General features: G+C 31.0%; 2 protein-coding genes across 2 annotated transcripts; one reads left to right on the top strand and one right to left on the bottom strand.

Moving 5' to 3' along the window:
* Positions 1-54: 54 nt before the first annotated feature.
* On the top strand, positions 55-11,091 carry LOC100743891 (cytoplasmic aconitate hydratase). The gene is made up of 15 exons (XM_003487384.4): positions 55-181; positions 921-1,013; positions 1,090-1,256; positions 1,330-1,475; positions 1,734-2,127; positions 2,227-2,398; positions 2,478-2,695; positions 7,303-7,462; positions 7,918-8,138; positions 8,221-8,377; positions 8,445-8,680; positions 9,740-9,876; positions 9,966-10,113; positions 10,184-10,350; positions 10,467-11,091. Exons 1-15 carry the CDS (start codon positions 175-177, stop codon positions 10,717-10,719), a joined length of 2,676 nt encoding a protein of 891 aa, XP_003487432.1. The 5' UTR covers positions 55-174; the 3' UTR covers positions 10,720-11,091.
* On the bottom strand, positions 10,918-14,057 carry LOC100740211 (F-box/WD repeat-containing protein 4). Its single transcript, XM_003487354.4, has 7 exons — positions 13,728-14,057; positions 12,969-13,247; positions 12,728-12,878; positions 12,409-12,572; positions 12,201-12,329; positions 11,985-12,132; positions 10,918-11,878 (listed from the first exon to the last, which is right to left on the bottom strand). The coding sequence occupies exons 1-7, from the start codon at positions 13,925-13,927 to the stop codon at positions 11,696-11,698; spliced, it is 1,254 nt and encodes a 417-aa protein (XP_003487402.1). The 5' UTR covers positions 13,928-14,057; the 3' UTR covers positions 10,918-11,695.
* Positions 14,058-14,087: the final 30 nt, after the last annotated feature.

The raw sequence follows: 14,087 nt of genomic DNA, 5'->3' as shown, positions 1-14,087 counted from the left end.
ATTGTAATCTATTATAATTTGATATAATTATTATCTTTATTATAGAATATTAAAATGTAGGCAAACAAATTTCTCTAAAAAAAGAATGTTTTTGTAACGTATGTGTTCGTCACCCTGTATAAATAATATCACATCGTAAGCGAATTGGACGACGTGACTGGTACAGTGACAATCATGGCTGGTAAGTGTCAAGATCTGCTTTGTCTATTTTCATTTATTTTTAAAATAGATTTACAATAATTAAAAAAAATGAAAAACGCATTTACACTATAATTTATTGTTTTAATTTCACCTTTTTATATTCTATTGAAAGAAAATGTTTCGTAATTTATTACAATATGAAATTTGCATAATATTATGTATGTATTGCCCTAATTTAAGAAATCACCGGGAAAAACAATCTTTTCAAATTTTATTTTGCTATGTTATTTTTTCATGACAATACATGAGAATCTTAAATTAGTCATTTCGATATATAAAGTCAAATAAATTTATTTTAAGTAGAAAATACAATGTGACATTGATTATAATTTTATGACACCTGTTATATTTGACAACTGCATTGCATGAATATTTTTTACACATTCTCTTGTTTAAAATGCCTCAACAGTTGAAGAAAGAAAATTAAATGAAAATTTCTGGACAGCTATCATTCGATTTTTGATGAAGTATAATTTCTATAATTAGTAATTAAGTAATATGTAATTAAATTTTAACTAAAGCAATTATATGAATGAAGAATTGAAGATTTGAAAAGAAGTTTGATATTATATGCTACATACTAAATATTTATTTTATAGAGAGTATATGATTGTTTTATAATTTTGTATATATTCTAATTTCAAAATCAATATTTTCTATTTCAGGAAATAAATAATATCTTTATTTAATGCAATTTTAATATGGCAAATTATTTTCAGACGAAAATCCATACAATCATTTAATGAAGTCCATTAAAATTGGACTTAAGGAATATAAGTATTTTGATATTACTAATATTGGAAAAAAATATGGTATGTATCAATGAATTGTTAAACATATCATCTCATATAAAAGAATTACAATTTTTTAAGATGGATGTTTTTACAGACAGATTACCTTTCTCGATTAGAGTACTCTTGGAAAGTGCAATTAGAAATTGTGATAATTTCCAGGTAAAGAAATCTGATGTTGAAAAGATTTCAGATTGGGAACATAATCAGGCTCTTGAAGAAGGAACAGAAGTGGCTTTTAAACCAGCTAGGGTAATATTACAGGTAAATAGTTTTATAAAAGACAACTTTTATGTGTTTATGATTTTGTTTGTGACTTAAGTTCCATTTTAAATAGGACTTTACTGGAGTGCCAGCAGTTGTGGATTTTGCAGCTATGAGAGATGCTGTGAAAAGACTAAGATCTGATCCAAAGAAAATAAATCCTATTTGTCCATCTGATCTTGTTATTGATCATTCAATACAAGTTGACTTTATTAGAAGGTAAATGAATAATTTTGCTACATATTTAATTTGACAAAAAAAGTAAAGTATAAAGTGTGTACTTATCGAATCAAAAAGATAATTTCGTATTTTTGTGTAATATAATTACATAATAATGCCAACTCTAAATCTATTTTTGTTTCTTTTTTTCTTTTAGAATCAATGTGAACGATATTACACAAATATTTAAAATAGTGATAATAGCTTTATATTGGGTAATAAAGATAACATAGCTCTGATAACAGTGATTTTTTCCAGCAAAGATGCCTTGAAAAAAAATGAAGATCTCGAATTCGAGAGAAACAAGGAACGATTTATGTTCTTAAAATGGGGTGCCAAAGCGTTTCAAAATATGTTAATCGTACCTCCAGGAAGTGGAATAGTACATCAAGTAAATTTGGAATACCTAGCCAGAGTTGTATTTGATACGAACAATATGTTGTACCCTGATAGTGTAGTTGGGACAGATTCCCATACAACTATGATCAATGGTCTTGGTGTACTTGGATGGGGTGTTGGAGGAATTGAGGCTGAGGCTGTTATGTTAGGCCAGGCTATATCAATGGTAGTACCAAAAGTAGTGGGATATAGATTAGAAGGAGTCTTGAATCAATATGCGACTTCAACAGATCTTGTTCTTACAATTACTAAGGTAGCAGAAAATTTCCTAGTTTTAAAAAAATATTTGTGAATCTAATAATACAAAAGATTTATAATTTATTTATATAATAATTTATTCATATAATTGCAGCACCTTCGTCAGATTGGAGTTGTTGGAAAATTTGTAGAATTCTTTGGTCCAGGCGTTTCTCAATTGAGTATTGCAGATCGCGCAACAATCTCGAACATGTGCCCAGAATATGGTGCAACGGTTGGATTCTTCCCTATTGACCAGCAGAGTTTAGCATACTTAAAGCAAACAGGTATACAAACTATAAGAAGAATATTAAACTTGGCAATAACACTTCTACAATCCAATTCACGTATAAAATTCTTTTATAGGACGAACTGACGAACATATTAATATGATAGAGAAATATCTTACTAGTGTACGCATGTTGAGGAACTATGACGACCCAAACCAAGATCCGGTCTTCTCAGAGACAGTCACTTTGGATTTAGCAAGTGTTGTATCTAGCGTTAGTGGCCCTAAGAGGCCTCACGATCGAGTGTCTGTCGTAGATATGAAGGCAGACTTCAGGAAGTGCCTTACTAATAAGGTAGGATTTTTAAGTTATCATAATATTCTTACCATAGAATGCTATTGTGCCAATTTATTAACATCCGCTGTGCAGGGCATTTGATTGTGTAGTAACATGCAATAGCGATGATTGGTCAGTACTTGTATGGGACAAACAAAACCCAGTGACGATTAATTATTACCGTCAAACAGGATCATGTTTATCCCATGCTGTACTTGAAAGTATGTGCATTTTTCCGCGTCTTTCCAAGCGCGTCGTTCTGCGTGCTATTTCGAAGCGTGATGTGTGCTTACTAAAGTTTCCCAGTGGAGAAAGGCGAAAGAATCCTAGGTAACTACTGCTGTGATATGAATCTCTTAGGGCGACACATCACAGCAGAGTTCCTTGGGATCCTTTCATCTAAAAGACGATTATCTGTGGCGTGTATATGAGTTCACAAAGCGCAATTTTGAAATATTTGGAGAGAGATCCTGTTACCTTGTACCTTGGTATTTAATCATTATGCTTCACTATGTTACATGAAGATATGTCTCGTATATCCCACCTTGCTGGTCTAGCTTTATGGTCTTTCGATTCACCATATAAATAGATCACCAAGGAAAAATAAACGAGACGATTTGGTAGAAATGTTGAAGTTGGACGAACACACTTGTGGATGATGAATCTCGCTATTGAAGACGAGTATTTCGATCTAGTCACGATTTCTTTGCAACGTAGTACTAGATGAATACTCCGTCCCTAATAACGAGAGTATACGTTTCGTAAATACCTCTTAATAACAATTGGAGAACGGAGGCGGACACTGGATGAATCCTACCCGGTGAGGCTTCTTTCCCAACCACACCGGACGAGATTTCATCCGATAGCAGCCTCCATATTGTTCTTGAAGCATGTAGGATGTTTCTTCTGTCGAACTTCTTTAACTGGTACGAATGTTATACTGGGGGATGAATACGAGCAAAATGACTATACCGATCGTCAATGAATCTTAAGATTAATAACAGATCACTAATAGTTCAAGAACAGTTTATCACAAAGACGAAGCAGTAATGATTTTAACTCCCACGATATGTAGTATGTTTTACGAAAATTAATTTTTGCTCGAAGTTGAAGTTGAAGCTACTAGACTAGTCATCCGCACTTGTTAACTGCACACTAATGACCCTTTACGCTCGTCTGTCTCATTTATATGTTCCCTGGAGGTACCCCCACCCTCTTTCCTTAAGCAATGCCGACCAACCTGGTGAACATTCCATGAACTTCCTATACCTTCCTCAGGTAGACAAAGATTTTTCGATGAGGTCATTGTGCATACAATGTTTCCCTGCAAACAACTAAAATGAAATCACGTATTGTTTTCAGGAATAGCATAGAAATATTGGCAAAAACAAATCTTATAGGTCTATGGTTATTATTTAGTATAAAATAAATATAATTATAATTACTGAGTTGATTAACTTAATCGTTTGTTGAACAATAAGAAAAAAATGTTTAGTAAATTATTTATAAGTAGATCGTGGATTTTTATGCATTTATATGAAAGTTGAAAGTGAAAAACGTACACGCAATGTAGGCAATATAAAAATCCAAAGTATTGTGCTTGCTATGATACTTGGTAGGTAAAATAATTTTCTACTGAGATTTTATTTTTTTAATTATATTTTTAGAAATATGAATTTGCACAAAAACCCGCAGTCAATTCACAAGATAAATAGTTCTTAATAAATGTTTTCAGCGGATGATTTTAAAAATGACAGTTATAAGGCAGTGTTATCCTTTTTCAAATCGCGCAATATTTACATGAACAACCTTCATTTATTGCTAGTTTGAAAATGAGTTACGTTTATGTACATGATCCAGTCATTGTATACTTTAGATTATTATATGTTAATGGTTGACCATCACGACATAAATATTGGTCAAAAGCAGTAACGATAATCGTGCGAACGTGATGAAGCAACAACAAGCTCGCATGATTTTAAAAACAAGGGACCGATCGATTTCTATTGAAAGATGTTCAACATCGGAATCGCATTACTATGCTATCACAGTAAGGACATTTGCTGAAAACTCATCCACGTGAATCATAGAGAGCTGACTGTTCATCCGTGTCATGAAATTCAACGCCCTTTTGTCGTCGGATTTTTGACTCGGCCATGATGGATGCGGCCCAAGAACTATAACCGTTTCTTTCTGAAAGAATCCTAAGAAATTACGAGTATCAATATCAATCGAAGACTTAATCCACGAGTATCGGTATCAAACGATTTTCAAATAAAAAGAAAAGGAAAAATTAAAGAACTAAAATTGAGAAGAGAATAGGATAAGTAGAATTTCTCAAAATACGTACTTAGAGATTTTCAAGTTACAAATGAAATTGATACATTTATTTAAAAGCAAACGTTGATTTATATTTAAAAATATTATGTCTTTTATAGAACCTTGATTGGGTAACATAATATAATTTTGTAAAAATTTAATTTTATATATATTATTCTTAAAAACAAAGAAGTCAGATATCAAATTAGAATATCTTTGTCATTGAGAGGCTGTAAAGAATTTACATATGTACGGCTGATGATAATGTTATAACAATTGCAACCGCAACCGATCTCCGTATATAAAAAATATTTTATACGTACCGATGATCGATCGATCTTGAATTTCGCGGAGAGCACGGGCGACTGTTTTCGATGAGGCTACGAACGACGTGCAACCTCGCTGAAATTGCTGATACAACATCCATTCATTTTGCAAAGCTCACGCATTTTGTTGCATACCACCGTCTTATGTACAGATATTCGCCGTGCCTTATATTGCAAACGATTGGTCTTGTTCTCTCTACTGAAATTATTTCTGTAAAATCCCTCTCTATCATATGCATAGCAATTAAAGAGTTTGTAGCAATAAGAAGACAGTTTTAGTATTTAAATTGTATTTATTGGAAGAGAAGAAGAAGTACAGGTATAGGTATAGGAGCATTTTATATTTAAAAATCCTGTATTTTCAAAAATGCGAAAGTTCGTTATTATGAATGTATAGCATGTTTGAAAGAGTAAAACTATTTTGAGTTAATGTTAGCATGTTTGAAAGAGTGATTTGATTTTGATTAATTTTTTATTGGCGTGATCAAGTTACTTAGTACTGAAGCTGTTTCTTTACTGCAGTCCCTTCAGATAAAAAATAAAATTTCTAATATCTGATGAATTTTATACAAACTTTGCTTACATTTTTTTCTACAATAATATATATCATATTATAAAAAATTCATATTATTTTTTTTTTATTTTATTTATTAAAATAACGATCAATTCTCGCGTTGAGAATTTTCAGCAATACATTATTTTGAAACTCATATTATAGAAAATATTTTCTAGTAGAGATTAGATTTTAGGTTTTGGGTCCTAGGTTTCGTGAACCTATAGGTAATTGTAAATAACTGTTTCGCCCGTATAGAATTTCTGGAAGTAATCCCTAAATGCGAGGGAAAGTTCGGACGATAACGTTACCGGTAATTGTTTGAAATAATGCGTATTCCATGCTAAAGGGTCTTCAAGAATTTAGACATCGACAATGTGTTTACGATTCCAAAGTTCCAAAAGTAATTACAATGACCTTAAGAGCCTCGGTAAACGGAGACGTCATTAAGAATATTCGAACAGCTGTGTTTCCGAAGGAAAATGTCACTAATTGTCTTCGGATTACCGTTCTGTGAATTTATGGAATTTTATTATATTGGTGAAACTACCATCAATATAACAATATATAGGGTGTCTTAAAAAAAATTTTTCTTTTTTTTTATTTATTTATTAAAATTACAGTAATTTAAAATTTAGAATTTTCAGTAATTTAAAAAAATTGAACAAAAATGTATATATATGTATACATATATAGATATTGTCTAAAGTTTTATTAATTATAATTTAATTTAGGATTCATATTATAATCGTTATTAGAGTGATGTTCGTGTCAAATGTATGAACATTTTATAATGATACTTTATATAAGTAGATTATTTAATTTTTATCTTTATATATTATTATATATTATATATCCGTTCACATTTTTTTTTTATTTATTAAAATTACAATCAATTCTCACGTTGAGAAATCTGTTCATGAACATGTGATTATATAAATTTATTTACTTGCTTCTATGCCCAATCTCTTGAATTTATACTAAAATTCTAGCTCACTATTCATGAAACATCCTATTTATTTCTAAACGTGTAAGATAAATAATTACATACGAATGAAATAAAAATAAAGCTTTATATATTGGACATTGAATGTCGAAACAGTTGGGGACCTGCCGTTTTGCGATATAAGACTGCGCCTTCAGCAAATCATCGGACAATGAATTCTACGTGCAATCATGCTCGTAGGTCATCAAACTTTCGTGTATTGATGTACGAAAGGATTTAGATTGTCATTCCTTGAAACAATCTATGATGCGAAAAAATGATTTTTCATTTTTATATTTTCATATAAACTTTTTTAAACCTATCTACAAAAACTAATTGTTTATGTATGCTATACTTCTATATATTTTTTTATTTTATATCTCAATCTTGTTTTATTGAATAGTAGGAAAGCATATTATTAATAAATTATTTTTATTTTCAGGTAGGATTTAAAGGGTATGGTTTAAGCCCTGAGAAAGTAGATACCGTAAGTATGTTTGAGTATGGAGGGAAAGACTACAAATTAAGGCATGGTTCGGTGGTCATTGCTGCCATTACTAGTTGTACTAATACTAGCAACCCCAGTGTCATGCTTGGAGCAGGTAATTTCTTTTATAAAATATGTTCACCTTGACGTTTATTTATTACCCATTGAAACGTAAAGAACAATTTACGTTCTTAGTCAGCGCTTTCCAACTTGGGAAGCGCGGACTATTGCCAGGGGAGGCCCCAAAATTTTGTAATAAAATATTATTTTTCATATTATAATATCACGTATATGTTATAGGACAACCTTGTTATCATTCTGTTAATTGTAGTTTTCAGTTTTTTTTTTTTGTAATACAGTTTTTATTATTTAATGTCTATATTATGATTGCCTCTATTATCATATCTATTAAAAAAATAAAAGATAGGCGAGCACGGAAAAAGGTTTTATCGGGGAGGCGTAGTAGCATAAAAGTTGGGAACTGCTGTTCTAAGATATATTATCAAAATAATAAAAATTTCATATTTAAAAATTGAATATTTTTAGTAGAATAGAATCTTATAACTTTAGGTCTCCTTGCAAAAAATGCTGTTGAAGCTGGTTTATGCGTTGCGCCTTATATTAAAACATCATTGTCTCCGGGATCTGGAGTCGTTACTTATTATTTGGAGGAAAGTGGAGTGATTCCATATTTAACAAAATTAGGATTTGATGTTGTCGGTTACGGATGCATGACTTGTATCGGCAATAGCGGTCCTCTTCCAGATGTTATTGTTGAAAGTATTGAGAAGGTAATAATATATTAAATGTCCTCAACTCCTGTACCACGTAAATAATTTCTATCTCTTCCAATTATTTGTTTTACTTAAATAGAACGCACTTGTATGTTGTGGTATATTGTCCGGTAATCGAAATTTCGAAGGCAGAATTCATCCGCACACACGAGCAAATTACCTAGCATCACCGCTCTTGGTAATTGCTTATGCCATTGCTGGAACGGTAGATATAGACTTTGAAAAAGAACCACTTGGTAAATGAATGATTTAATTAATTTTATGGTCTTTGAAAAATTTCATAATAATGCTCATAATATTCAGGTCGTCGAGCGGATGGCACTCCCATATACCTACAAGATATTTGGCCTACTAGATCAGAAATTCAAGTTGTCGAGCAAAAATTCGTAATTCCGGCAATGTTTACAGAAGTTTATAGTAAAATTAAACAGGGTAGCTCTAGCTGGGCAAACTTGCTAGCTCCAGATTCTACATTATATCCATGGGATGCAAGTTCCACCTACATAAAGAGTCCACCATACTTCGAAAATTTGCAAAAGGTGAATATTATATTATAAAGATCATCCCGTAGTTTAGTGTACAAACTTTGCCAGTATGTTTTATAAATAAAAACAAGCCTACAACAAGTTATGTAGCAAAAAGTTCATAAATTCATCCTTCAGTCCATAGCTACATTGGAAGATTATAACAAAAATATGAAACGTAAACCTATACATACTTATAAATTTTTTTTTTATTATTTATTTATTTACATTTTACAATTTGTCCAGTAGGACATTTGGTAAAATATTATAGCTTAGTGAAATTGCAATATAGCATGTGGATGGCTATCCCCAGTGGAATACCATCTTCGAATTTGATTGATTTATTTGTTTAGTGTGGTGAATGCTTGTATGTTAGATTACGTCCTTCGTGAGATTTGTTGGGTGTTTCCTTTTTAATCTTCTTTTTATGTTTGATGCGCTGACCGTTTCCGCTGTCAGCCGGTTCGGGTGCGTTGCTATTCTTTCTCTGTACCTTCTTGCACTTCTGTTAATCTCTTCCTTGACCGTTGGTATTCCCAATACTTATAAATGTGTATATTTCGAAGTATCGTCCGCTTTTATCAGTATAAAGCTATTTTATCAGTATAAATTTATTGTAGACGAACACTATGTGACGTGTTACTCTTTTATTAAAGAACATTTCTTGATGTTTTCTAACGACACTTCTAGAACTTTCGGCACGCAATTCGTAAACGAAATGCACATCTTTATACTCATGATTCGTACAAATACTTGCTATATTCTGAAAATCGTGACTTCCGACTTCGCAAGAACGAAACTGGAACGAATATATATCTTGTATCAACACAAAAGTACTACAAATATTATGTATATATCCTGCCTTATCCTGTATTAAATTAAGAGAAAGAGGATCAATGTTTATTGCATTTCATATTTTTGTCACATTTTAGTCTTATTTTATCTATAGAACACATTGTTCACTAAATTACGTACCTATATACAACTTCATAAATCTATTAATTTTTAGAGACACGTTATTTTATATTTGATAAGTAAGTTAGAATTAATTGAGATTATTTTTATTGTAATTAGGAATTAACAAAAATCAAACCAATTACCAAAGCACGCGTTCTTCTGAATCTTGGCGACTCTGTTACAACAGATCATATCAGTCCAGCTGGCAGTATTGCACGCAATTCCCCGGCAGCACGATATCTCGCAGGTCGTGGGTACGTTTAAAGTACAAGTAAAGAAGGATAAGAGTAAAGAAGATAAATAAATCTTTTATTTGATCCATTTGTTACGTTTCCGTTTTTAGATTGACACCAAAAGAATTCAATTCTTACGGTTCACGTAGAGGTAACGATGAAGTAATGGCACGAGGTACGTTCGCTAACATTCGTTTGGTAAACAAATTTCTAACAAAAACTGGACCACGTACAATTTACATTCCTACTAAGGAAGAGGTTTGTAGACATATTAAAATCAAATAAACTAGTCTCTATAATATCTTTGAACATAACTGTATGTTTCTAGATGGATATTTTCGACGCAGCTGAAAAATACGCAAAAGATCAAACACCCTTAATACTTCTTGTCGGCAAAGAATACGGATCTGGATCATCACGAGATTGGGCTGCGAAAGGACCATATCTTCTTGGAATTCGAGCGGTTATAGCTGAGTCATATGAAAGAATACATAGGTAACTGTTTATTACAAAATAAATCGGAGAAAATTTTACATTAGAGTAGGTAGAGAACCTTCAAAATGTAAAGGAGAGTACCTTATATACATTTTATTGCCATTGCTATTTTCCAGGTCAAATTTGGTAGGTATGGGTATTATTCCACTACAGTACCTACCTGGGCAAAACGCAGAGACCCTAGGATTGACAGGTTATGAAATGTATGATGTAGTAGTCCCCGAGAATTCTCAACCTGGCCAACTAATTACCATTACTACGGATGATGGTAAAAGGTTCGAAGTAATCCTACGATTCGATACCGAAGTAGATTTAACGTATTATAAACACGGTGGTATTCTAAACTATATGATTAGAAAAATGCTTTGATAGGATTATTTCAAGGACAGGTGAGGTATAGATTATCATAAGAAGTTACTTAACGCAATACTTAATTTTGGGTTTGGATTTGCAACATCTAATGTCTGAATGTATCCATATCCTTATTTATAACAAGAGAAGTTAATTGTAACAAAAATAGTTTCTGTATTATGAAATATAAAAGGGCGAAGGAACAAACGCATTAAATCAGTTTGAATAAATATATTTAGTTTTACGTATTACAAGTTCTTTTTTCCTAGTGTTATTAAATTGCGGATGGTTTCTTATATACTTCAGGTTGAAAACCAAAAAATGTTCCTGACGAATTTACTAATGAATTGTATAATTATGCGTGCATTAAATCAAATTCTTTACATTTTATAACGATCATTTAAAAGAAAAAGAGTTTTGCAGAAATTAATGCCTGTTGATATAATAAAGTGTTAATAATTATTGCAAATGTGATGTGCTTTTTAATTTACAATTAAATTTGTCAATAATTTAAATAGTAAAATATCTTAATCTATATCAGTCGTATAGTGTTTCTTATTTTATATACACTGCCGTGCATAATTATTTGGACCTCTGATACAAGCCAATCAAAATATTGATATTTCTATTATATTTTTGACATTATGATAGAATAATATTCCTCTACTGTTAATTTTTTGTTTCTTGCCATAACTGATGTTTGTTTTAATATTAAACAAATACAATTTTAACCCACTTAAAATTTTTGCTCCTTTATTTATAGTAATTAATATTAACTATTATTTTAATAATTTATTTATTGTTTTTAACTATATATGATTGTTTGAGATAAAATCAGAGGCCAAAATTAAATTAAAAAGCTTTCTTTGAAGAGTATTTTTTTTGCAATAACATTTTTGCAAATAATATGAGTATATATTTGCAACAATCTGGTCCAAATATTCCTGCATGTTAGTGTACTTAATATTACACGTTCACTTTACACGATACAGTTTCAGCTAATAACTGGTTCTGTGTATTCATATCTCAGAATTTCTTTGTAATTGGATTTTTTGTACGAATATCCTGAGAAGTTTAGTTCGACTAAATGTTGATCTGTTGCCCCATATAAATGTGTACTATCAAAGCTGACAGAATAAGTAGGACTGGACATTCTACGAAGATTCATGAAGTAAATCTGTAAAAAGTAAAAACATGTTATAAATATAATTTAATGTTATTGTATACGATATATAAACTGCATATTATATCGAATATCATATAAGAATAACGACAGTACTGACCTGTACATAATTTCTTTGTCTTTGATCCCAGAGAACAGCCTTACAGTTAAATTTAGTTCCAGTAATCATAGTGTACTGATAGTCTGATGATATACAGTATAAAGTTGCATCTGTTGGTTCTCGCCACGAATATACACATGTTCCAGTCCTAGAATAATTATTTTTCAGTAAAAATAATGATGCTATTATTTTAGGATAAGAAATATTTATATTTACCTCAAGTCCCATTTCCGAATATAAGTATCATATCCACAGGTAAGTAAAGTTTGTGGGCTATCCCAAACCATATCTAATGTCCCTGCATGTACTTTTTTATTTGTCTTTAACGTATCAAATTTGGTATAACTGAAATTATTATGAAACACAAAATTTTATATAGGCGTTCTCGGAGCTTCAATTTGTGTTTATTTAAATAATAGCTTACTGTCCAAGATTAAATATATGAAGATGAGGTATATCACAACTACCAGCAGTACCTACGGCAACCTTTTCATTCATTGGATCAACTGAAAGAGAGCATACCCACTGTGCAATATTTATCGTTGCTAAAGGTACATTTGAGATCCCTTGTCCAAGAGGTGTCCAAATCTAGATATTATTATAATATTATTCGAATATTAACTCTTTCCAGTCGAAGTCTGGATATTGCCAGGCATTGAAGTATTGGCGAGATCAATGCCCTCAGAAATTACGACCAGAAAGGATTAATTATATACTTTTTGAAGTAATATTTAAAATTATACCTTCACGGTACCATCACCGGCACCTGATATAATAGCTGAAAATGTTTCGTCCAATGCATTTAGACTTCTAGAATGTGCTTGTTCTATACTAAAGTAAAAATCTATGTTTCGGTTAATTTGTGGCTTTGTCCAAAATCGCATACTTCCATCTCTGTAAAAAATGGCACGTATATAAAATAATATTTTATAAGATGTCAGCTTTGCTATTATCTTGATTAATACGAAGCCTATGGCTAAATACCTATGGCCTGTAATAATATAATCATTCCTGACAATAAATTTGGAAATAGTACTCGTAACATTATCATGAATAAAAAATCGGTTATTATGTGGATATGCTTCAGTACGTCTAAAACCATACAATTGATTTCCACCACTCCACCATAAAATATCTTTGGTTAATTGAATATGCGGTATAACTTTTGCATTTTGAGAGAAGAAAGCTTTCTTCTCGTATTTGCCACATTGCCAATTGTTTGAAACATGCCATTTTGCACGTAAACTTAGTAATGAAATGCACCTGTTAAATTGAGATATTGGAACTTTAATAAAATTCTGTTTAATACATAACTTTACTAATATGTTATATTATACTACAATTATAACTTAAATTTATAATTAATAGTAATATAATTAGTAGTAATATGATTAATAACATGTAATTTATTTCTAAAAAATGTAAGTGATCCTTCAATTTATTTGTTATGTTAATTATCAATATGTAATACATAATATAATGTATAATATATATGACATAAATATAAAATATACAATTAACTGTTAGTACTATGGAACAATTGGGAACCACCTGAAGCTTTCTAGATTTCGTACATATGTATGTTAAGGTAAAAGCTTCTTGTCTTTTGAATCAACACATATTATGAACTTTGCAACACACAGAATTGTGCAAATAAAATCACCTCACGGACGATAACTAAAAACAGCGACAAAAATAATATGTTATATACAGAAAAAAATATTTAACCGTAACCTATCATACCTTTCGCGAAACTTTCTTGAAGTTTGATTCGTCACAATCGGCAGCTTACTCTTCTTGATCCAAAGTGTGTCTTCCTGTATAATATCATGGAACCGTGTACAAACTTCGCTAAGTCGTACCAAATCAAATGCATGACAATAATCGAAAATTAAAATCAAAACGTCAGATGGTAAAGTATCTAAACGCCACGCATCTGTCATCTTTATCAAACCAATCACGTGGCAACCGCGGGTACAACAGCTGTTAAACTTTACCGTCACCTGAACTATATAAACATTTTTTTTTCTTTTCAAATTCTTAAACGGAAATACACGTGATAAGAATTAGACCAATAAGAAAAATATGTCAAATTTTATTTAT

The sequence above is a fragment of the Bombus impatiens genome, unplaced genomic scaffold (genome assembly GCF_000188095.3).
Source record: "Bombus impatiens unplaced genomic scaffold, BIMP_2.2 scf_0151, whole genome shotgun sequence".
Taxonomy (NCBI): domain Eukaryota; kingdom Metazoa; phylum Arthropoda; class Insecta; order Hymenoptera; family Apidae; genus Bombus; species Bombus impatiens.
The sequence above is the reverse complement of the archived record's forward strand: the minus strand, read 5'-3'. Positions and strand labels throughout refer to the sequence as shown.